General features: G+C 39.2%; 1 protein-coding gene and 1 non-coding gene across 5 annotated transcripts; both read left to right on the plus strand.

Moving 5' to 3' along the window:
- TM2D3 (TM2 domain containing 3) lies at nucleotides 1-24546 on the plus strand. 4 transcript variants are annotated; one of them, XM_055277036.2, is made up of 6 exons: nucleotides 1-140; nucleotides 636-713; nucleotides 2256-2413; nucleotides 5544-5718; nucleotides 10696-10771; nucleotides 13191-13947. In XM_055277036.2, exons 1-6 carry the CDS (start codon nucleotides 50-52, stop codon nucleotides 13354-13356), a joined length of 744 nt encoding a protein of 247 aa, XP_055133011.1. In that variant the 5' UTR covers nucleotides 1-49; the 3' UTR covers nucleotides 13357-13947. The 4 variants fall into 4 exon arrangements, with proteins under 4 accessions (XP_055133011.1, XP_055133012.1, XP_063496130.1 ...); XM_063640060.1 differs by lacking the exon at nucleotides 13191-13947 and adding an exon at nucleotides 23985-24546 and having other exon boundaries at nucleotides 6-140; XM_055277038.2 differs by having other exon boundaries at nucleotides 6-140; nucleotides 10873-13947.
- Nucleotides 4103-4209, plus strand: LOC129483628 (U6 spliceosomal RNA). The gene has a single exon (XR_008658143.2). It is a non-coding gene; the product is annotated as a U6 spliceosomal RNA (small nuclear RNA).
- Nucleotides 24547-25888: the final 1342 nt, after the last annotated feature.

Consider the following 25888-nt stretch of genomic DNA (forward strand, 5'->3'; position numbering starts at 1 on the left):
CTCACGCGCGAGCCCGCCCCCGGCCCGGAAGTGCGCAGGCGCTGGCAAGATGGCGGGAGGGGTGCGCCCGCTGCGGGGCCTCCGCGCCTTGTGTCGCGTGCTGCTCTTCCTCTCGCAATTCTGCCTTCTGTCGGGCGGTGGTGAGTCAAAGGCTGGGTTCAGCGCCGGGTGGGGCTGAGTGGCAGCAGGGCCCCGGGAGCTGCGAGGAGGCCGGGCCCACGGGCAGAGGCTGACGCGGGGAGGAGGCCCAGTGCCGGGCTCCGGGCGGCAAGTCGCTGCATCTGGAGTCTGGCGCCCTGGCCGCCCGGCCCGAGGCCGCCCTTCCGCTCCGGCGACACAGAGCCGCCCATGGGGCTGCGCAGCCCTGGAACGGAGATGGAGCGCTTGGGGGCTGGGCCGGGGAGGCGGAACTGGAGCGCGATGTCATCCTTTGGTCCCTCGTTGCCGGCTGACCTGAACTGGTGTCTCCCTCTTGACGTTTCGTCCCTAAGCTTTCTGTTTTCTGGCTGCCACGCCGTGAGGTTTTCCTGAGCAGCTTATTGGCCTGGTGCAGACCCGCCGTGTTAACCACACAAAACAAGGTTTTCTTGTCCCGGGATAACATGTTTCTCTAATTGTACGAGCCTTAAATTTAGAGCAATCGCAGGCGCTGGCTCAGTCAATAAAGGATCCGGGCCCAACACGCACATTCACAGTAGTTCCCAGGGCAGCAGGTACTAGACGTTTTCTATTCTGGTAAATATATGTATTTATCTCTAGTAGTTTCTCTTTGTTTTTGATAAAAATTTCCTTTAGTATACGAAGTCACTTTCCATTTTTGAGTATTTTATTGTATTTTAGATTATGTGAATTAAGGGCAGATACACAGCCATTTTCAGTAGATAGTCTTGATATTTGGATACCTTTTGACGTTTCTGCCTCATCTCTTTTTCCAAACCCACGCTCATTTGCCTCCTTATTTCTATTATTTTTCCACTTCATCCGTCAAAATAACCTTCAGTCAGTGCTTCTTCCCTTCAGCAAATTTCCTCTACTTCTAAAACCCTGTTCCTGATGTTGGATATTAAGGGCTCCCTCAGGACTGTGGAAATGGAAGGATTACAGCGGGACTGATGGAGACTTGGAATCTAGATCTGGTTTTGCTACTGGGATCTTGAACAAATTATTTATTCTCTTTGGACCTTGGTCCTCATCTTTAAAGCAGTGGGGTTGGTCTGACGGCCTAAAGTCATTTCTGCTTTGTGATTCTAAGTGTCCACCTTCCAGACACAAAGTCATGGGATCAAAAAAAGAGTATTTTTTAGAATTGTTCACTTAATACAGTGAGTAAAGTAGGACCAGTTTTAAACAATCATTAGTGTGTTTTGCTAGGTGGAGGCTTTGACTCTGATTTCATCACTTTAAAGTGACATTACTTCAGTTAATTGAAACTGGCAGAGGTATTTTACGGTTTCTTATTTGGATGTAAAAAACAGCAGTGCACTTGAATTTTAAACTCAGATTACTTTTTAGAGAAAGCACAAGGGTTCTTAACTCTTGCAGGCTTTTGAAAGCCCTCCTTTTCAGGAATACTTGCAATTTTTATCCTTTCAGTTGGTAAAAATACATTGCACACTGATTAGGTTGGTTGGAAATAAGTTGCAGCTCACTGAAGATGTTATTAAAATAGAGAACTATTTTGAACTTTGATAGCATAAAACTGTAAATATTATATCAGCAAATGTGGCTTATCGAAGTACCAGTGTGAAATAATGACATTTTCAAGTTGATGCCCTGAGGATGTTAGTGGCTTCGTTTCTGAATTAGTGAATTCAGATGAAAAGAACACTGGATTGGAAATGGAGAGATTTGGGTTCTAGTTCCAGTTTTGCCACAGACTTCCTCTGTGATTTTGCAAAACCCTCCTGTAAGTTTTAGTTTTTCAACTTACAAAATGATAGTCTTTTTTTTTTTTAAGCCCTTAGTGTATACCCAGAATTTTCTATACATTTGTATATGAGCACCTTTAGTTTTCATGGCCACTTGTGAGGCAGGAATGAAGTAATGTTTTACAAGTGTGGTGCTCACCAGGTCACACAGCTGGCCGTTGGCAGAATTCTGCTTTAATTCCAGGTGTCTCTGACTCCAGTCCCATGCTTCTTCCCTTCAGCGCAGTGTCTGCTTGCTAATGATCATGTCTCTTAGCCTTAGAAGATTGTTCTCTGTTATTCGAATCAGTATTATAGGAGAATAAGCTTCTCTCTTGCCTCTCACAGAAAGTACTGAAATCCCACCTTATGTGATGAAGTGTCCAAGCAATGGTTTGTGTAGCAGACTTCCTGCGGACTGTATAGACTGCACAACCAATTTCTCCTGTATCTATGGGAAGCCTGTCACTTTTGACTGTGCAGTGAAACCATCTGTTACCTGTGTTGTAAGTACTGCAGCTTACTTATTCTAAATAAATTCATTGTAAACTTTAAGTTAGAAGAACAATTCAGACTTGACTCTTGGGAAGAAATTCTGAATAATTTTTGTATTCTTTTTTGATTGCCTTGTTGAGTATGTAAGTAGAAGTAAATTTAAAAACCCATAGACCTTTCCATATTAGCTCACTACTGTTTTAGTTATAATGATAACTGTCAAGCCAGTTGATGTCTGCTGCAAATGCGCTTGACAGAAGTGTTGCTTTGTGGGACTTGAGAACATCTCAGTCTAGTAGCATATCTGAAGCAAGTCTAATTCGTTCAGATGGATTCTGTGTTGTCAATAGTGACAGCTAGTGTACAGAGGAGGTGGCAGTATCTTTCTGCCGTAGATGAGCTTTTGAAGGGCCAGTGCTCATCTGTGGTGAGAAGATGGATTCAGTAAATGCCGGAATGCCTGGTAGCTCTCTAGAACAAAATTAATTGGAATGCCTGTCTTATCCAGAGTAAATTCCAGATAGTCCAAGATGTAATGTGAAAAATGAAACCCTGAAGTACCACAGAAAACACGAAAGAGTTGTTGTTATAATCCCAAAATGGAGAATATTTTTCTAAGTATGAAATAAAGTTTAGAAGCCATAAAATAAAGAATTGATACATTTGACTACTAAAAATTGGAGATTTCTGCATGACCTAAAAAAAAAAAAAAGCATAAAGGCAAAAGACATGGCAAACTAGGAAAAAGTATTTCTGGCATATGTGACAAATAATACACTAATATCAATAATATATGAATACTTCCCAAAAACCCACACGGAAAAGATGACAGTCTTGTAGAAAAACAGTGTTAGGACATGAGCAGATGGTTCATAGGAAAGGAAATACAAATAGGTTTATAACACGAAAAACGTATAAGTTTTCTCATAATGAAATACAAACTAATACATTTTTAACCCTCAGATTGGCAATTTTTTTTAATTTGATTGAGTTTGTGAGAGTATAAGGGTCAGATACTCATATCTTATTAATAGGTAATCAAATTGATCAACCTCTTGTAGGCGATTTGCCGTATCTGTTAAACTTATACATGCACACAATCATTGACCTCGCAGTTCTACATCAAGGAATCTAGGAATTTATGTTATAGATATCATTATACATGGATACAGATAAGTATGCTTATTTTTTAGCTGCATTGCTCATTAAAGCAAAAGATTCAAAAGAAGTGAAATGTCTAAGAACTGCTTAATTTATGGTACACATGTAATAGAAATAAACGCATTGTAGCCATTAAAAAGAACTAGGCAGCTCCAGAGATAATGTACTGATATATGTACAAAATTAAAGTACTGGGGAACGTCAAATGTAGATGACATAAATGTGCCCGTGTCTAGAATAAGCTCTCTCTGGAAGTACAGAGGGTACTTGGCCTGGGGAGGGCAGTGGCTCCCGGAGGCCGGGCCAGACGAGGCCGGCTCACTTCACTCTCCTGTTGTGTCTTGAAATGTGTACCATGTGCATGTGTCACCTACTTTTTAAAAAACTATTAAAGTGTGTTTTAAGCACATCACTGAAAATAGGCAGATGTAAACGTATTTTTTTGCAGATCCAACTGTTTGCCTAAATCAAGTGATGCCTTACCCATATTTGAATGTTTTCCATAAAAAATGGCTTTTGCATTGATAAGAAAATTAATAGTACTTGCTTCATCGGCACATATGCCAAAGTTGGAACCACACAGAGAAGATTAGGATGGCTCTTGTGCAAAAATGACATGCAAATTTGTGAAATGTTAAAAAAAATAACAAATATGGGCCAGGCGTGGTGGCCCATGCCTGTAATCCCAGCACTTGGCAGGCCGAGGCAGGTGAATCACCTGAGGTCAGGAGGTTGAGACCAGCCTGGCCAACATGGTGAAACCCCATCTCTACTAAAAATACAAAAATTAGCTGGGCGTGGTGGTGCGCGTCTCTAAGCCCAGCTACTCAGAAGGCTGAGGCAGGAGGAGAATCGCTTGAACCTGGGAGGCAGAGGTTGAAGTGAGCCGAGATTGCACCACTGCACTCCGGCCTGGGCAACAGAGCGAGACTCCATCTCAAAAAAAGAAAAAAAAAAATGTGTGTGTATGTGTATATATATATATATATGTGTATACATATATATATATATGATGCTTACAGAGATGATTGTGTGACCACATAAAAATGATTTTGAAAAATATGCACTGCAATGTAATGTCAGGTAGAGTAAAAAGACTACAAAGTGCTTTCAGTATAATTCCATTTTAGTAAATTTATAAATATACATGTAGAAGAAATGGAAAGAAGATTAAAAGTGGTTAGCTCTGAACACCTATAGGTTTTTGTCTATAATCTTCAAATATGTAACATACAAAGAACATTGTACTTTTGTAAGCAGAATACAAAATAATAGCTTTTGAAATTGAAATGAAAAAAATCTCTGGCCACCCATGAACACTCACTGAGCCTCCACACATCATGTGGTGCTTCTGAGTTGGGCTGCCTCTGGATTAAACATGCCACGTGCCCTGGTGGTAGGAGCAGCTGTAACAACCCTGAGTTGCCGGGCTGTGCAAGGTAGGAGACTTTAGGGAAGGTGGCAACTCGGAAGCAAGGCGGTGTGTTAACTTACAGAAGCATCAGGCTGGAGTGCAGGGACCTGGATTCCACTCCTCACTTGAAGCCCGGTGACCTTCAACAAATGCATTCATCAGTTCCTTCTAGCTCTCCGTGATTGTGACTTTCTAAAATAAATTTTCCTCTTTTCTGCATTATAAAAGTGTACGTTTACTATGAAAAATTTAGCTAAGCAAAAGTTATGAAATAATTACATCACCCTGAAATAACCTTTGCTATTTTGATGTGAATTTATCTAGTTTTTTTCCCTTAAGTACTTATATTTGGGTGTGTAGTTTTATGATTTATGATATGATTATGGGGTCACATCATATATATTTGTTTTACATACATATTGTTTTGGTAACTTTTTCTGGCACTTCTCTTAGGTCCTAAATACAAGCTTTTAAGGAATTTTGTGCCATGTGACTGTGTAGTCTTACTGACATCTTAACAGACTACACCATTGTGATTGATGAGTTTTGTGTCATTTGCTACATAGGATCAAGACTTCAAATCCCAGAAGAACTTCATCATCAACATGACTTGCAGATTTTGCTGGCAGCTTCCTGAAACAGATTACGAGTGTACCAATTCCACCAGCTGTATGACGGTGTCCTGTCCTCGGCAGCGCTACCCTGCCAACTGCACGGTGCGGGACCACGTCCACTGCTTGGGTAGGTCAGAGTTCAAGGACATTTGTCAACAAAATGTTTTTCTCTAAGTTTATTGAAGGGACTTGAGCCAGAAATTTGAGAGTCAAATTATTTAATTAGAAACATTTATCCGCAGCTTTTTAGATGTGCCAAGCATCATCAATAAACACAACATACTAAAGTAAAGCATCCAGAAAACTGCAATTCTCTTTTAAATGTACTCTTTGATAAAATAAGAAAAATATGTGAAGTATAAAGCGTAATACACAGTAATTGATCTTTACCCAAAATAACAATGAAAGCAGCACCAATACCATTGCGGCCGCCTGAGTGCCTGAGTGCTGCCTTCACCTGGTTGCTCTTCCTCCTCTTCCAAGGTAACCACCCTTTTGAATTTTTTCTTATTTCATTTCCTTTTAAATGTTTTCTATAGTTTTATTGTATATATGCAATAAAATAATAGTACCATATAGTATTCAATAGTGCATGTTTTAGAACTGTGTAAAATGATTTCAGGCTGTATAGTACCATATAATATTCCATAGTGCATGTTTTAGAACTGGGTAAAATGATGTCAGGCTGTATAGTACCATATAATATTCCATAGTGCATGTTTTAGAACTGGGTAAAATGATGTCAGGCTGTATAATACCATATAATATTCCATAGTGCATGTTTTAGAACTGGGTAAAATGATTTCAGGCTGTATAATACCATATAATATTCCATAATGTGTGTTTTAGAACTGGGTAAAATGATGTCAGGCTGTATAGTATCATATAATATTCCATAGTGCATGTTTTAGAACTGTGTAAAATGCTTTCAGGCTGTATAGTACCATATAATATTCCATAGTGTGTTTTAGAACTGGGTAAAATGATGTCAGGCTGTATAGTACCATATAATATTCCATAATGCGTGTTTTAGAACTGTGTAAAATGATTTCAGGCTGTATAGTACCATATAATATTCCATAGTGCATGTTTTAGAACTGTGTAAAATGATGTCAGGCTGTATAGTACCATATAATATTCCATAGTGCCTGTTTTAGAACTGTGTAAAATGATGTCAGGCTGTATAGTACCATATAATATTCCATAGTGCATGTTTTAGAACTGTGTAAAATGATGTCAGGCTGTATAGTACCATATAATATTCCATAATGCGTGTTTTAGAACTGTGTAAAATGATTTCAGGCTGTATAGTACCATATAATATTCCATAGTGCATGTTTTAGAACTGTGTAAAATGATGTCAGGCTGTATAGTACCATATAATATTCCATAATGCGTGTTTTAGAACTGTGTAAAATGATGTCTGGCTGTGTAGTACCATATAATATTCCATAGTGCATGTTTTAGAACTGTGTAAAATGATGTCAGGCTGTATAGTACCATATAATATTCCATAGTGCATGTTTTAGAACTGGGTAAAATGATTTCAGGCTGTATAGTACCATATAATATTCCATAATGCGTGTTTTAGGACTGTGTAAAATGATTTCAGGCTGTATAGTACCATATAATATTCCATAGTGCGTGTGTTAGGACTGTGTAAAATGATGTCAGGCTGTATAGTACCATATAATATTCCATAGTGCCTGTTTTAGAACTGTGTAAAATGATTTCAGGCTGTATAGTACCATATAATATTCCATAGTGCATGTTTTAGAACTGAGTTAAATGATGTCAGGCTGTATAGTACCATATAATATTCCATAGTGCATGTTTTAGAACTGTGTAAAATGATTTCAGGCTGTATAGTACCATATAATATTCCATAGTGCATGTTTTAGAACTGTGTAAAATGATGTCAGGCTGTATAGTACCATATAATATTCCATAATGCGTGTTTTAGAACTGGGTAAAATGATGTCAGGCTGTGTAGTACCATATAATATTCCATAGTGAATGTTTTAGAACTGGGTAAAATGATTTCAGGCTGTATAGTACCATATAATATTCCATAGTGCATGTTTTAGAACTGGGTAAAATGATTTCAGGCTGTATAGTGCCATATAATATTCTGTAGTGCATGTCTTAGAACTGTGTAAAATGATGTCAGGCTGTATAGTACCATATAATACTCCATAATGCGTGTTTTAGAACTGGGTAAAATGATTTCAGGCTGTATAGTACCATATAATATTCCATAATGCATGTTTTAGAACTGTGTAAAATGATGTCAGGCTGTATAGTACCATATAATATTCCATAGTGCATGTTTTAGAACTGGGTAAAATGATGTCAGGCTGTATAATACCATATAATATTCCATAGTGCATGTTTTAGAACTGGGTAAAATGATTTCAGGCTGTGTAGTACCATATAATGTTCCATATGCATGTTTTAGAACTGTGTAAAATGATTTCAGGCTGTATAGTACCATATAATATTCCATAGTGCATGTTTTAGAACTGGGTAAAATGATGTCAGGCTGTATAATACCATATAATATTCCATAATGCGTGTTTTAGAACTGGGTAAAATGATGTCAGGCTGTATAGGTACCATATAATATTCCGTAGTGCATGTTTTAGAACTGGGTAAAATGATTTCAGGCTGTATAGTGCCATATAATATTCCATAGTGCATGTCTTAGAACTGTGTAAAATGATGTCAGGCTGTATAGTACCGTATAATATTCCATAATGCGTGTTTTAGAACTGTGTAAAATGATTTCAGGCTGTATAGTGCCATATAATATTCCATAATGCGTGTTTTAGAACTGTGTAAAATGATGTCAGGCTGTATAGTACCATATAATGTTCCATAGTGCATATTTTAGAACTGGGTAAAATGATGTCAGGCTGTATAGTACCATATAATATTCCATAATGCGTGTTTTAGAACTGTGTAAAATGATGTCAGGCTGTATAGTACCATATGATATTCCATAATGCATGTTTTAGAACTGTGTAAAATGATGTCAGGCTGTATAGTACCATATGATATTCCATAATGCATGTTTTAGAACTGTGTAAAATGATGTCAGGCTGTGTAGTACCATATGATATTCCATAGTGCGTGTTTTAGAACTGTGTAAAATGATGTCAGGCTGTATAATACCATATAATATTCCATAGTGCGTGTTTTAGAACTGGGTAAAGTGATATCAGGCTGTATAGTACCATATAATATTCCATAGTGCATGTTTTAGAACTGTGTAAAATGATTTCAGGCTATATAGTACCATATAATATTCCATAGTGCATATTTTAGAACTGTGTAAAATGATGTCAGGCTGTGTAGTACCATATAATATTCCATAATGCATGTTTTAGAACTGTGTAAAATGATGTCAGGCTGTATAGTACCATATAATATTCCATAGTGCATGTTTTAGAACTGTGTAAAATGATGTCAGGCTGTATAGTACCATATGATATTCCATAATGCGTGTTTTAGAACTGTGTAAAATGATGTCAGGCTGTATAGTACCATATAAAATTCCACAGTGCGTGTTTTAGAACTGTGTGAAATGATGTCAGGCTGTATAGTACCGTATAATATTCCATAGTGCGTGTTTTAGAACTGTGTAAAATGATGTCAGGCTGTATAGTACCGTATAATATTCCATAGTGCGTGTTTTAGAACTGTGTAAAATGATGTCAGGCTGTATAGTACCGTATAATATTCCATAGTGCGTGTTTTAGAACTGTGTAAAATGATGTCAGGCTGTATAGTACCGTATAATATTCCATAGTGCGTGTTTTAGAACTGTGTAAAATGATGTCAGGCTGTATAGTACCGTATGATATTCCATAATGCGTGTTTTAGGACTGTGTAAAATGATGTCAGGCTGTATAGTACCATATAATATTCCATAGTGCGTGTTTTAGGACTGTGTAAAATGATGTCAGGCTGTATAGTACCATATAATATTCCATAGTGCATGTTTTAGAACTGGGTAAAGTGATATCAGGCTTGTGCTCCCCTGGGACTTGCTTATTTCCTGTCAACAGTATGGCTCTGCGATTCATCCATGTGATTTCTCTTCTTTTTTTACTTCTGTGTAATAATCTATTGTAAGATTGTATCACAGTTTATCCTCCAATATAATTGGTTATGTGCTGTTCTTTTGCTGTTGTGACTGTTAAAATGTCTTTGCCTGTCTCCTGATGGCACAGGTGCAAGAGCTTCTTTAGGTTGTACTTTGCAGCGTGTGTTATTCTTTCAATGGCTGTATTAACTTACATTCCCACCCGCGCTACGTAACTGTTCCTGATGATCCATGTTCTCTCCAAGAGTTATTCTTAAATTTGGTCTTCAAGTTGTCTGGACTTCTTTTGTATTTTCGATGTTACCTGTGCTGTCCCTGAAACCATCTCCCAGATTTTGATTTTTTTTTTGCATTACTGTATATTTTCATGAACAGAACTTTAAAAATATAATTACTTTAAATTATTAGATTTAGTCCTTTTTTGTTGTGGTTTTAAGAAATCTTTTTCTACCCCAGGTTTATAAAGACAATTGCTACATTTTCTTTTGAAAGTTTTAAGTTTAACAATTGACATTTAGGTTTAGAATCCACCTGGAATTGGTCCTGGTAGATGGTGTGAGGTAGATTCAACTTTAATTGTCCCCCCTCATGGATGGCCACTTGTCTCAACTCTTCCCTGTTGATCCGTGTGTGACCTGTGTCATACATGAAGTGTTTGTCTATTTCTGGTTCTAGACTTTCTCTTCTTTCCCTATTGGGTGATTTTTATGCCTCAGGACCACACTGTCTTATATACTCATAACTTCCCCGTAAGTCTTGATGTGTGGTTGAGCATTTCATGTTCTTCACGTTTTAATCCTAACTTAGCCAATTTAAATATTACATCTATATAGATAGATGGTAAGCTCTTTGTACTCTTCACTTCAACATGTATTACTGTAAAGAGAGTTGACTTTTCACATTTTAAATTTTGAGGCCATTTGTTACAATTACGTCTTTCTGAGAGTATTTTTATACCCTGTATTTTTCTTTCTTTTTTTTTTTTTTTTTTTTAAGGTAACCGTACTTTCCCCAAAATGCTATATTGCAACTGGACTGGAGGCTATAAGTGGTCTACTGCTCTGGCTCTGAGGTAAGCTTTGTTGCTAGTAAGTTTAAAAGGCCGTTTGGATTTCTTTGGGATTGGTGGAATCTTCCAGACATTGAGCTCAGCCCACTTCATTCTTCACTCAGATCCTACCACGTGTGTTAGACTCTAGGAAACAGCTGGAAGAGTTTAGATGATCAGACCAGTACCTCCGTGGAGTTGACTGGCAGGAATGTTAGCTTTTCTCCCAAGATGCCTGCACATCAGGTTTCCCATTCTGAACGTACCATGAATCAGTAAAATGCTGTGGACTATCCAAAATAGGCAGTTTTATGATGTATATCTTTAATTTTAAGTAACTATTATAAAAAGTAATACATGCTGAACACTGAAAACTGGAAAAATGAAAATGACAAAAACATTAAAAATTACCTATAATTTCACCATCTGCAGATAATTATAGGCTTATATTTCTTACATAGAAATGTGCTGTTTGTTAAACTTCTCGGCAATACTTTAAGAAATTATAGCAGTTCTTCCCACCACAGGGAAGGGCAGGTAGGACCCTGGTTAACTGACTAGTGAAAAGGTTATGCTGCCTACAGTTGAAGTTTTGAGTTCGTGCCTGAGACCCTGAGGCCTGCAGCATTGCAGCCATAGGGCAGGATTTCTCAGCCTCATCACTGCTGACATTCTGGGCTGAATGAGTTTTTGTCTTGGGGCTGTCCTGTGCATAGCAGGATGTTTAGCAGCATCAGGGGCCTCTGCCTACTACTTGTCAGTAGCAAACCCCCCATCCCTTGCAGTTGTGACATTGTGTCTCCAGATGTTGCCAGGTGTCCCCTAGGGGACAAAATTGCCCCTTGCTGAAAACCACTGCATTAGAATTTGAGCTGAGGAAAGAAAGATCTTGCCTGGCAGGAAAAGTGTAACTGAAAAGTAAAAGAGGATGCCAGGCTAGGAAATGAGATTAACAAAAATAAGATAGGCCAGGCGCGATGGCTCACACCTGTAATCCCAGCACTTTGGGAGGCCGAGGCTTGCGGATTGCTTGAGGTCAGGAGTTCGAGACCAGCCTAGCCAACATGGTGAAACCCCCGTCTCTACCAAAAATACAAAAGCTGCCATCGTGGTGCCTGTCTGTGGTTCCAGCTGCGTGGCAGGCTGAAATGGGAAGATCACTTGAGCCCAGGAGGAGGAGGCTGCAGTGAGCTGGCATTGCACCACTGCACTCCAGCCTCAGTGACAGAGTGAGATTCTGCCTCAGAAAAAGATTAGTAACCATTGCTGACAGTGGTTCAAATTAACAACTGGCTTTTAAAAAAAAATAAATGTTTGAAACTTGGAATAATTTTAATTTACAGAAAAGTTGCAAAGATAGTAAAGTTCTTATATACCCCTAACCTGGTTTCCCTACATTGTTAACCTCTTACAGTACTATACTATAACATACTTTCAGCAATTAAAACTTCTCAGCACTCAACATGGTTTTTTTGTTTTGTTTTGTTTTGTTTTGAGACGGAGTCTCGCTCTGTCGCCCAGGCTGGAGTGCAGTGGCGCGATCTCGGCTCACTGCAGGCTCCGCCCCCCGGGGTTCACGCCATTCTCCTGCCTCAGCCTCCCGAGCAGCTGGGACTACAGGCGCCCGCCACCACGCCCGGCTAATTTTTTGTATTTTTAATAGAGATGGGGTTTCACCGTGTTAGCCAGGATGGTCTCGCTCTCCTGACCTCGTGATCCGCCCGCCTTGGCCTCCCAAAGTGCTGGGATTACAGGCGTGGGCCACTGCGCCCGGCCTCAGGGTTTCTTTTAAAATCTTCACTGTAATGAGATGATGCCCAAGGTTTGCTTCAGGGTACTCTGGAGGGGAAAGAGGAGGGTTTTGGTGAAACACGGCTGGCCAAGTGTTGATGATTGGAGCTGAGTCATGGGTACTTTTCTCTTTACTTTTTATTGTTATCTGTTTAGAAATTTTCCATAATATTGTTTCAGTATTATTAGATCTTAGAATTTAAAAGAACCTTAAAAGTCACTTATTCCTAACATTAAGATTTGAGAGATGAATGAAAACATAGACTGAAACCTGGACGACTTGATCAGGTCATCCAGGTGGTGCTGGCTCCTCCTGACTCCAGCCCTGACCCCGTGTTAGTGCACTTCCTGTTAGACTGAGTCTTTGTTTTGACTAAAAAGCAATGAGATTGATCACTTAAAAAAAAAGAAAAAAGAAAACAGTTTTTTAGTACAGCTAAAAATTGTATGTTTACTTTTGACATTTAAACAGTCTTCCTGCCTATAATTATTTGGTGGTCTCAATTGGTGAAATAGTCACTTGTGTTCCAGTTAAGGGCTGTAATCAGTGGACGCCCTTTCTCAAATCTGACATAATGCGGTGATTAAACCATAACTGGCCACAGTTGGGGTGGAGGTGGTCTCACGGAATCCTGTCTGTCTGCCATCGCAGCATCACCCTCGGTGGGTTTGGAGCAGACCGTTTCTACCTGGGCCAGTGGCGAGAAGGCCTTGGCAAGCTCTTCAGCTTCGGTGGCCTGGGAATATGGACGCTGATAGACGTCCTGCTCATTGGAGTTGGTTACGTCGGACCAGCAGATGGCTCTTTGTACATTTAGCTGTGGTATGTGCTTCAGAAAGGAGCAGGGCTTAGGAAAAGCTCTTTTGTCCATAGGAATTTATGTGGTGTGAGTGATATATTTCTATGTTCTTAATGTACAGCATCTGTACTTTGTTTGCCTTGATAAAGGTAAAATAAATGGAACACTGAACTATGCTAATCTGGAATTTGTTTTTATTTGCCTGAAATGTATTTTTTTCTGTGAAAAAATTAAAACGTACGTAAGCCAGGAGAATGAATTATACTATGATTGAAAATCCATTTAATTCCTGTGACTTTTGTTTTGTGTTGCCCAAGTCAAACTACATCACTTGTATCTCCAGCCCAAATGTAGTCTGCCTTGAAAAGCCTTTCAGCTGTGACTGCAGAAGGTAGGAAGTGTTTTTATTGTTAGCTAATTGAAGTTATTTGGCTCAACTTCAGTCATGTGTTAAGTTTTGCAGTGTAATATGTATATGCAGTCTGGTCTGTATATATGAAAATTTGAATTAAACTGCAGAATGTTAATGTCTAGTTATGGTTTAAATTTTCTTAGTAGTATATAAAAGGTAAGAGTACTGAAAAATTAATAAAATTGCAAGTTAAGAAATATTGTGGGCCTGTTTTCTATATTAGATATAATCTTGAATAATCATTACAACTTGCCTTTATTGTTAAGAATAACATTTTTATTTTTCAGGGCATTACTCCATTCTAACAGAGTCATAATTGGCTGGTTTATTCACACAGTGGAAATATATAAATGTTGTTGAGTATAGATCTGTTATGGACCCTTTATTGGGGAAAAGAACTCAGTTATTCAAAAAGATTTTTACTCAAGGTTGCTTTTGAAACATTTAAAAACTTTTAGCATTTTTTCTTTCAAATGTGGGTATCTGAGTTACTGCTTTTTAAACACTTGTGTGTATTATCCAGAAGACTGTTAACTATCATATCTAGAAGCTATAAAATATCTGCATATTTCATTCACCAGATGATTTATTAATTTCAGTTTACCTGAAGGGTTAATTAAATCACTTCAGTGATCACTTGCTGTTCTTTTGAAGCACAGCCCTTTTCTTAGTTGAGTGACAGTTCCATCTCTCGTCACTAGGTGGCGCATCCCCATTACATTTGCTTCTCCATTCTCTTTCCAGAAACAGCCACTCTTAAATTGTTTTTGTTTTGTTTTGTTTTGTTTTGTTTTGTTTTACGAGGAACTTGTCACAGAGCACGAGCACTGCTTCAGGATGGGAGTAACCCGGTTTATGTGGACCTTTCTTTCTGAGAGCAAATACACACTTTTTTTGTATCCGTCAAACTGTTGTGATTGAGCAGGTGTTCTTTAGAAGAGGATCTTTCTTCAAGAAGCCGCCCCTTTGCTAACTACAATAAAAATGTCTCCTGAGTCTCCTTATGTAGCTCTATGTAGAAGAGAATCTAATACTTCCCTGTTGGGCAACCATGCAAGGTGGAACCAGGGAGTCAGTGGGAAGTTAGTATGAAGTATGCATTGCCCTTGGTGGAAATAGGTAGCAGCATCCTTGATTAACCATTTTTGTGGCTCTGGGGCCTGAGTTAGATAATGAAGCTGCAGTGTTTGAGAGAGAGGAAAGCTCAAAGATTCAGAATCCATGAAAGGAGGCATGAATGAACTTGTTCCCAAATCCTAAAAAGTTTGCACAAGGGCATAGCCCTTGGAACCTAAAGGATGTAAGCCAGTCAGGAATGCTTTAGATCAAGGACTTGATAAAGCTGATGGCCTGAGACAGAACTAGCAGGAAATATGAAGAGATTTTCAAATAGTACAAACAAATTTATGAACGACGAACTCATACACAGCCCCAAAAAGAAACTGCAGAATAAAACTATACTTCAAAGGGCACTAGGGAGTGTGGGTGCAATCTCTTGTAGCAAATCCCACAGGCCTCTGCTGGCAGCAAAATGGCATGTTGGAGTCTGACCTTCAGGTTCTATCCTCTGCTGTCTTAGATTTTCAGGATTGCTATAACAATACCATAAACGGGGTGGCTTAACAGCAGCAATTTATTTCTTAGAGTTCTGAAGGCTAGAAAGTCCAAGATGAAGGTGCTGGTAAATTTAGTATCTGGTGAGGGCCTTCCTCATAACGTCTCACATCCTCACATGGTGGAGGCAGGGAAGATGTCTCTCGGGCCTCTTCTATAAGGGCACTAATCCCAGTCCTGAGAGCTCCACCCTCATGACCTAATCACCTCCCAAAGGTCCCACCTCCTGATACCATCATTACGGTGGTGAGGACTTTCACATGTGAATTTGGGGTGGAAAGGACACAAATAACTCACCATCATGTGTGAGCTATGGGCTCTGACCAAGGGATATGATTAGATAGCCATCCTGTTCACACAGGTTGGGGACCGTATCAGTCAACCATCCTCTATAGATGGTTCTCTAGATACTCAGAATCTATCACTGCAGCAGGCCCTCTGTCATGATTTCCCCTTAATCTCTGCCTTGCTTTGTCAGCACTCTTCCATTTACCCCAGTAGTGCCTCACGGGAAGGTGCTGGCTTACTTATTTCTATCACCTCCATTGTCCCTAGAACAATGCCTTGCACACAGAGGCTCTCATTTATTTGCTGAGTTAATGCCACGGGTGTCTTCAAGGTTTTGAAGGGACTGTGTACAATTCCAGGGATTGGCAGTTGAGGTGGCTGCAAGGAGATAATATATAGACATTGGCTTCCAGTAAATATTTGTAACACCATGTTGATCTGATTTCTGCAAATTGCTGAGGAACACCTCTGGTTTATGGTGCTTATAAAAAGATTTTTCAAAGATCTTATGCTTCAAGATTTTAAAATGTAAAAATATCTTCTCTATGCCACACAACTTCGTTTCTCTGTACTTTTGTTTTTAATACCTTATGCCAGACTTGCATTTATTTTGGGCATATCATCAGCTAAGGAATATGCAAATGATTTTAATTCATCCTGTAAGCAATGAGTGGAAAATGAGCTGTACCTGATGCAGCTTCTCAAATACAACATTGAAAAAGCCTGAAAATGAAGGTACTACATAAGCAGAATATGCATAAAAAGGGAAAAAAACACCCAGGAAAAATGAAGGCAGATTCCTCCTCTCCTGCTCTAAAGCTTCCCCTCTGTTCTGCACTTTCGGTAGAGTATGAAGTGTCACGTGAATGTTAGAGGGTAGACACATTTTTTTAACTTTTATTGTATATACATCGTATGCGTTTCTTTCATAGTAAGAGCACTTAAAATCTACTCTTAGCAAATCTGTAATATAACTGTAGTCCTCATGCTGTGCCCTAGACCTATTGCTTAATTTTGTAACCTAGGCAAATTTGATTTAAATTCTTAAATGTAAAGTATTGAAATTGTCTTCCATAAACACAACATTTTTATGCAAAATAAGCTTTGATGGAGACATGTGGACATAATTTACTAAGTTTCCACGAAGGCGGGGCTGTGGTTCTCTGCAGTAGCTCAGCTCTGAGAGCCCTGCCGGCCATACAGCAGGTGCACAGTGACTAGGAGTTTGATGAATGAGTAAGGAATTGCTGAGAGTAAGCTAAACACCTAAAAGTATTGCTGAGAATTTTTAAAGTGGTGGAGTGCAGCTGGATTACAGCATCTCCCTTCTCAAATACTTAAATGATGAACACACTATAGTAAAAGCCAGCACCTCCTTCCTGCCCAAAACCAGCAAACAAATGAAAACTCCACAGCAAACAAGCAAAAGGATACAGCCAAATGCCAAAAATGTCAAAAAATTGTGAATACAGGGAAAAAAAGATTATTGCTCAGGTGTGTAAGATTACTCCCGCAAATGGCCCTGGTGGCACAGCAAAACTCAGAAGGTCTCACTGGCATGGTGGCTCACGCCTGCAATCCCAGCACTTTGAGAGTCCGAGGCCTGCAGATCACCTGAGGCCAGGAGTTCGAGACCAGCCTGGCCAACATGGTGAAACCCCATCTCTACTAAAAATACAAAAAAATTAGCTGGGTGTGGTGGCAGGTGCCTGTAATCCCAGCTACTCGGGAGGCTGAGGCAGGAGAATTGCTTGAACCTGGGAGGCAGAGGCTGCTGTGAGCCGAGATCATACCATTGCACTCCAGCCTGGGCAACAAGAGCGAAACTCCGTCTCCAAAAAAAAAAAAAAAAAAAAAGGGTCTGACTGGTGGGGAAAAACAGGCTAATTGTGAGAAGAGAGGGGTATCTATATCTCCTGTTACTGCTGGGGGAAGTGAAAAGGGCTGCTGGGAAGAGACAGGTGAGAGAGGGCTCGTGAACAAACAGGAGGGACTCTGATGGGTCAGGGGTTCCCTGCTGAACCAGATAAAGGATCCAAAGCCTGGGGTGACCCCCAGGGGTCATTGCATCACTCCCTGGGAAGGAAACTTTCGTTCAGGACGTTTAGAAAATCCGGTCAAGAAACCAGAGACCAGATATTCTAGCAAAGATAGAGTCTCAGCTGAGCTTTTCCCTGCCTCACTCCTAGCTATCAGGGCACAGATGTAGAATAGAACACAAAATACAACTTGCAAAATGCTCGAAGAGAAAACCAAGGGAATTTGTTCACGTATTATGAAGTTGTCCTTTTACACAAGAACAAAATGAAATGACTCACCAACCACTAGAATGACTATAATAAAAGGCATTCTTAACCAGCCTACCAGCCGCGCAACACAGTGACACCTGTCTCTAAAAAAAATAAAATAAGCAGGTGTGCGCCTGTAGTCCCAGCTACTTGGGAAGCTGAGGTGGGAATGATCTCTGAGCCCAGGAGGTGGAGTTACAGTTAGCTACTGAGGACTAAACTCTGACCTTTTTTCCCTCTTGGCCAAATTCCTATCTAAGGGGCTGGGGAGTTGCACCCTATAAATCATAAAATCTCAAAGCAGTTTTATTTAACCCTATGTGATGTGGCTTACTTTCCAACCTGACTCTGGCATAACATCACATGACAGATAAAGAAATCAAAGTATTTTAACCCCAAATATGTTTCTTTGCCATATCTTGAAATGGCCCTGCATAGCTGTCTCGGAAAAATCTACATTCTGCAAAGAATCCCCTTCCCTTTCAGGTCTTTTCCCTGACACAGCAGACAATCAGTCACAAATCTGGCACCTTTTTCAGTCTAAGAAACATTTCCAATCTATTCTCTCTGAAGCTCACAATCTGGAGGCTTCATCTGCATGATAAGAACCTTGGTCTCCACAATCCCTTATCATAACCCAGACACTCCCCTCTGTTGATAAGAGGTCTTTAGACAATAACGCTTTCAACTAATTGCCAATTAGAAAATCCTTGAATCTACCCATGATCTGGAAGCCCCTGCTTCAAGCTGTCCTGCCTTTCCAGATGGAGCCAGTCTACATCTCACATGTATTGATTGGTGTCTTATGTCTCCCTAAAATGTATAAATTCAAGCTGTAGCCGGACCACCGTGGGCACATGTTCTTAGGACCTCTTGATACTTTGCCTCACTCATATTTGGTTCAGAATAAATCTCTTCAAATATTTTACAGAGTTGGAACCCTCATCAACACTGTGACCACACCACTGCACTCCAGCCTGAGCCACAGAGCGAGGCACTGTCTCTAAAAAATAAAAGAAAAAAAAAGAAAAAGAAAACACAGTAACAAGTATTGATGAGAATGTGGAGAAATTGGAGCCTTCATATGTTGCTGGTGGGGATGTAAAGTGATGTAGCTGCCCAGGAAAACAGTCTGGCAATTCGTGAAAATGTTAAACACAGAGTTACCATGTGACTTGGCAAATCTTCTAGGTACACACCCAAGAGAAGTGGAGATACGTTGTGAACGTTGTCAGCACCAAAATGGGGTCACTTAGGTCAAACCCTAGCACAATGAATCCAGGAGGCCCTGAAGGAGGAGGACTCACACACGTGCCCGTGATAAGAACTATTACAAGGACTCCCTGGAAACCATAAACGCTCCATGTTAAGCTGTTTCTGTGAAGACATCTCCCCAGCAGCAGCCAGTGTGGCCGACGAGGAGCTATGAGCTTCAACAGTCAATAGCTTTTGTTTCAAACCAGCTTACATGACTTTCTCCTTTTTGTCTTTATAAAAGTTTGCGTTGGTCCCAGCATCTTCGGGTGTTTCTTGGTTCATCGTGGCATGGGTATCTTGGATTATAATCCCCGTTAATCCCAGATAAACCCCTTTGGAGAGCCTATCTGTCTATTGTTATTTTAGGCTTTAGAACATACACTAAGAAACTTGTTTACAGCACCATTATTCATAGTAAAAAAGTGGAAACAACCCAAATGTCCCACTGATGAATAATGCATAAAGAAAATGTAGTGCATTCATATAATGGAATACTATTTCATCACATAAAGGAATGAAGTACTGATATACACCATAACGTGAATAAACCTCAAAAACACGGTGCTAAGGGAAGAAAGCCAGTTACACTTTAAGCTGGTAACCTTTACAGCATATAAATTACTTCTTAATAAAGTGGTCTTTAAAAAAAAGAAACAGCTCAGCAACCACACATACATATGATAGAAGGGAAACAAGAGAACCCAGATGAAAGGAAAGACAGGAAAAAACACAGTCTGCAAAAGAAAGATGAAGAGTTCATCTTGAGGAAAATATAATCCAAGAAACAGTAGAAAAGCCCCTGCGAAAACTTTGTACTATAGAACACTTGAGTGTATTTCTTCATTCAGCAAAAGTACTGAGCCCCTGTGTGGTGTGCACCCTCCCAGGCCCCCGGGATTTAGCACTAAGCTAAGTTCTTCCTTTCATGAAGCATGTCATATTCTTGTGCACTAAAATATAAGCACAAAAAGATGATTCCACTGAACTCCCCCTGCATCAAGAAGGGGACGTTGATTTGTCCACACTGGAATAGACGCTTACTTTGAACATGGATTTGCCTTCTCCAGCTTTATTCACTGTTTCACACAAGATTGCTTCTGATCAAAGAATTTATTTCACAGTAAAAGAAATGTGGCACCAAAAGTGAGTTCATGCTGGGAAAGTGGAAAATGGCCCTGATAGTAGCCAGGCTGTGATTTTAATCACTAAATATAAAAAATGCTCACACATTGCAAAGAGTATTCCTTTTTTCTCGCTAGTTTCTTAAGGTAGATGCTTGGGTCACTAATTGGAGACATTTCTCCTTTTCTAATATAAGTATTATAAGTAATGCTGTAAATTTCCCTCTGAACTTTGAGTACATTTCACAAATTCTATTGTGTATAATCTAAAATATTTTATAATTTCACTTTTGAATTCCTTTTGGTCAAAAGATTTATATTATTATTATTATTATTATTATTATTATTTATTATTGAGACAGGGTCTTGCTCTGTCACCCAGGCTGGAGTGCAGAGGCACGATCTCAGTTCACTGCAATCTCCACCTGCCAGGCTCAAGAGATTCTCCCACCTCAGCCTCCCAAGTAGCTGGGACCACAGGTGTGCACCACCATGGTGGGCTAATTTTTAAATTTTTTTCTAGAGGTAGAGTCCCACTATGTTGCCCAGGCTCATCTTGAACCCTTGGGCTCAAGTGATCCTCCTGCCTTGGCCTCCCAAAGTGCTGGGATTACAGGCATAAGCCATTGCACCTGGCCCAAAAGATAATTTTTAAATAAATCATTTAAAGATAATTGTTTAAATGAGTTATTGGTCCTAAAAATTTCCTCAAATACATTTTCAAGATATATTTTTGTACTTAGTTTATAGTTGGTTTTCACTGTGGTAAGAGAATAAAATTTGTATTATTTTAGTTATTTTAAATTTGTTGATTTGCTTTATGGCTCAAATACAGCCTATCATGCTGAATGTTACATGTGCACTTGAAAATAATGTGTATTCCACTGGTCCAGGTCATGTGTTTTATAAGTGATGATTAGGTCAATTTGCTTGATAGTATTTTTCAGGATTTTTATATCTTTGCCAATATTCTGTGTTCTTATTCTGTCAATTACTGACAGAGAAATGTTGCAGTCTCCAACTCTAATGGTGGCTTTCTGTATTTCTCTTTTCAGTTGTTTGTTTGTTTGTTTGAGATGGAGTCTTGCTCTGTTGCCCAGGCTGGAGTGCAGTGGTGTGATCTTGGCTCACTGCAACCTCCGCTTCCCAGGCTCCAGCAATTCTCCTGCCTCAGCCTCCCAAGTAGCTGGGATTACAAGCATGCACCACCACACCTGGCTAATTTTTGTATTTTTAGTAGAGACGGGGTTTTGCCATGTTAGCCAGGCTGGTCTTGAACTCCTGGCCTCAAGTAATCCACCTTCGGCCTCCCAAAGTGCTGGGATTACAGGCATGAGCCACTATGCCTGGCCTCTCTTTTCAGTTCTATCGATTTTTGCTCATTTTGAAACTATTTTAGACATACACAATTAGGGTTATGATGTCTTCCTTTTTAATTGTGGCAAAATTTACATAACGTAAAGTGTACTATTTTAGCCATTTTTAGGTATACAGTTCAGTGGCATTAAGCACATTTGCATTATTGTTCAACTCTCATCATAATCCATCTCCAGAACTTTTTCATTTTCCCAGCATGAAACTCTGTCCCCACTAAATAATAACTCCCAATACTCACCTCCTACCCTTAGCAACTACCATCCTATTTTCTTCCTCTATGAATGTGACTCCTCTAGGTACCTCATATAAGTGGAATCGTACAATATTCGTCCTTTTATGTCACTTAGCACAGTGTCTTCAAGGTTCATCTATATTGTAGCATATGTCAGAATTTCACTCCTTTTTAAGGCTGAATAATATTCTTTTGTACGTATATACCACATTTTGCTTTTCTCTTCACTTATTGATGGATACTTGAGTTGCTTCTACTTTTTGGCTACTGTGAATGTTCCTATGAATGCTGATAAACAAATATCTGCTTGAGTCCCTGCTTTCAAGTTTTCAATTATTTTGGGAATATACCCAGAAGTAGGATTGCTGGATTATATGGTAATTATGTTTAATTTTTTGAAGAACCCGTGATGTCTTTTTGATGAGTTTATCCCTTTATTATCAGGTAATGTCCCTCTTTATCCCTAGTATTATTCTTTGTTTTGAAATCTACTTTTTTCTGATATTAGCATAACCACTCCCACTTTTCTTTTATTAGTTTTTGTTTGATATCTTTTATTAGTTTTTGTTTGATATATCTTGTTCCATTCTTTTTCTTTTGTAATCGATCTATGTCTTTATATTTAAACAAAATTTCTTTGAGATCACATGTATTGGGTCTTGGTTTTTCAACTAATCTGACAGTCTCTGGCTTTTGTTTGTTTTGAGACAGGGTCTCACTCTGTAGTCCAGGTTGGAGTGCAGTGGCATGATCATGGCTCACTGAAGCCTCGAATTCCTGGGCTTAAATGATTCTCCCACCTCAGCCTCCTGAGTAGCTGGGATCACAGTCATGCCCTACCATGCCTGGCCAATTTTTCTATCTTTTGTAGAAATGGGGTTTTTGTCATGTCACCCAGGCTGGTCTCGAACTCCTGGGCTCAAGCAATCTGCCTGCCTTGGCCTCCCAAAGTACTGAGATTACAGGTGTGAGCCACCACGCCCTGATATCTCTGACTTTTAATTGAAGATTTTAGACCATTTATATTTAATGTCACTAGTAATATGATTGGATTTAAATCTACCATTTTGTTTATTGTTTTTTATTTGTTTCATCTGTTTCTTGTCTTCATTTTGCTCTTTTCTTGGCCTATTTTTGGACTAATTGAAATTTTAAAAAATAATTTCCAGCCAATTTTTGAATATGTTTTTCAACTCTACACTTTTCCCTCTTCTTCTGAGACTCCAATGATACAAACATTAGATTTTTTTTTTGTTGTTATTGTCCCACAGGTTCCTGAAGCACTGTTTATTTAGTTTGTTTGTTTTTGTCCATTTTCTGTTTATTGTTTAGACTGGAAATTTCTTTCTTTTTTTTGAAACTGGGTCTCACTCTGTCACCCAGGCTGGAGTGCAGTGGTGCAGTCTCAGCATATTGCAACCTCTGCTTCCCGGGTTCAAGCAATTCTCATGCCTCAGCCTCCCAAGTAGCTGACACTAAAGGCTAGTGCCACAACGCCTGGCTAATTTTTATATTTTCAGTAAAGATGGGGTTTCATCATGTTGGCCAGGCTAGTCTTGAACTCCTGACTCAGGAGATCCGCTCACCTTGGCCCCCCAAAGAGCTGGGATGACAGGCATGAACCCCCATGCCTGGTCCAGACTGCACATTTCTATTGATATGTTTTTGAGTTCATCGATTTTTCATTCCTGTATCATCTCTTGTCCACTACTGAGGCAGCCCAGTGAGTTTTTAATTTCAATTATTGTATTTTTGTTATATAATTTCCCTTGGTACCTTTTTATATCTTCTATTTATTTTCTACTTTCTATTTGTATTGAGTGTTAGTAATTGCTCGATGAAACATTTTCTCGATAGTTGCTTTAAAATTCTTGTCAGATAATCCCAACATCTGAGTCACCTCAACGTTGGCACCTTTTGATCATCTCTTCTCAATCAAGTTGTGAATGTCCTGGTTCTTGGTATATGGATTTTTTATTGTATCCTGGACATTTTGGATATTATGTTGTAAGAACTAATTGTTTTTTCTTTTAAATTCTTCTTCTTTTTGGGTATAGTCTGCAGGCCCAGGTGGGGCTTCGTGTTCAGCTCACTAGTGGACTTCATTGACATCACCCTGAAAAAAGTGGATTTTTGAGGAGCAGGAGAAGAACAGCATGAGAAGTGCTGAATTACACTGTTGTGGCACTAGCCTTTAGTCTCAGTTACTTGGGAGGCTGAGGCATGAGAATTGCTTGTTGCAGATGAGTGTCACCTAACCACAGCAGTCCTTGAAGAAGAAAGATGGTCTCATAGGAGCTGCTTATTTAGGAACACATTGCAAAATCTGTGGGTGTCCTGTGGGATCTGAGGGCCTCACTCCTACAACTACAAAGATTTGAATTCTTCTAACAACGAGATAAGGTTGGAAGAAGACTCCAAGATCCAGAGAGGAACACAGTCCCACTAACACCTGTGTTGTAACCTGGTGAGACCCTGAAACAGAGAATCCAGCTAAGCCATGCCCAAAATATTCATCCACAATGTGTTGTTTTAAGCTTCCAAGTTTCTAGTAATTTGTTATCAAGTAATAGAAAAATAATATATCCTTTCTGTGGCTCATCTTCATTCCAAACGTTCCACATTTCCTTCTGTTATCATTTATTTTCTGTCTGAATTACTTCCTTTAGCAAAAAAAATTTTAAGGCACTTCTGCTGGTAACAAATTTTCTTAGATTTTCTTCATCTGAGAATATCTTTATTTCACCCTCATACTTGAAAGTTAGTTTTGCCGAACATAGAATTCTGGGTGACAATTTTTCTTTTTCTTTCAGCACTTGAAAAGTGTTATGACATGTCCTTCTGGCCTTCATGATTTCTGCCGAAAAATATGCTGTCATTTGAATAGTTTTAATGCTGTAGGTAATAATCATTGTTTTCTGGCTGTTTCTAAAAGTTTTAAATTTGTCTTTAGTTTTCAGATATTTGATTATTATGTATTTGGGCATGGATTTATTTGGATTTATCCTGCATGGAGTTTGCTTAATCTCGTAAATTTGTCAACTTATGTCTTTTGCCCAATTTGGGAAATTTTCAATCATTTTTTCTTCAAATATTTTTGGGCACCACACTCTCTTTTCCCGTTGAGTCTCTGATCACATTAATTTTAGATTTTTTTGTTGTTATTATCCCACGTGTTTGTGAGATTCTATTCATTTTAAAGTCTTATTTTCTCCTTAGACTGGATAATTTGCATTGATCTAGCTTCAGATTCATTGTCTCTAATGTCATCTCCATCTGCCATTCAGCCCATTCAGTGACAGTTGCTTTTTATTCACGTATTTTATTTTTCAGTTCTAAATTTTGTGGTTAAGTTTTCTTTTCCTTTGTTTACAGTTTCTATTTTTTCTTTTTTTTTTTCTCCCACAGTGTTACTATTTACTTTTTGGAGCATTTTTCTGCTGGTTCCTTAAAACCCTTGTCAGACAATTATAGTATCTGTATTATCTTGGTGTTGCTGTCTGTTGGTTGCCTTTTTGCATTCAAATTGAGATGTCCTTGGTCATAGTATGATGAGTAATTGTGGATTGTAACTAGGACATTCTGAGTGTTGTGTGATGAAGTTCTGGTTTCTATTTAAATCTTCTTTCAGCAGGCAGTCAACCTGTTTAGGTTCAGAATGCATGTTCTGGTACACTTTTGTAGGCTGTGATTCAAATGCCGATTTAGTTTGCTACCCTGGTCTTCCCAGCTTATGTATGCCCAGAAGCCAATGTGAAATGACAGCAGTATTTGACACCGTAGCTCAGTTCTCCAATCTTCTAATGTATTATTTGACACTGTAGCTCAGTTCTCCGTAGCTCAGTTGATTCTTATTAGGCACGCATAGGCTGCTTGGGGTTCGGCCCAGGAATTAATACACAGGTTCTCTCCTCCGTAATCCTACCCACCCCTGCTCTAATTGGGAGAGGAGGAGGTGCTG

This window comes from Symphalangus syndactylus, chromosome 5, assembly GCF_028878055.3.
Source record: "Symphalangus syndactylus isolate Jambi chromosome 5, NHGRI_mSymSyn1-v2.1_pri, whole genome shotgun sequence".
Lineage (NCBI taxonomy): Eukaryota > Metazoa > Chordata > Mammalia > Primates > Hylobatidae > Symphalangus > Symphalangus syndactylus.

Excerpts from the sequence above, each read along its gene's own strand:
- TM2D3 (XM_055277036.2), top strand. The coding sequence starts at position 50 with ATGGCGGGAGGGGTGCGCCCGCTGCGGGGCCTCCGCGCCTTGTGTCGC. Across the intron at positions 141-635 it reads CTGCCTTCTGTCGGGCGGTG|AGCAATCGCAGGCGCTGGCT; the intron begins GTGAGTCAAAGG and ends CCTTAAATTTAG. Across the intron at positions 10,772-13,190 it reads TCTACTGCTCTGGCTCTGAG|CATCACCCTCGGTGGGTTTG; the intron begins GTAAGCTTTGTT and ends CTGCCATCGCAG.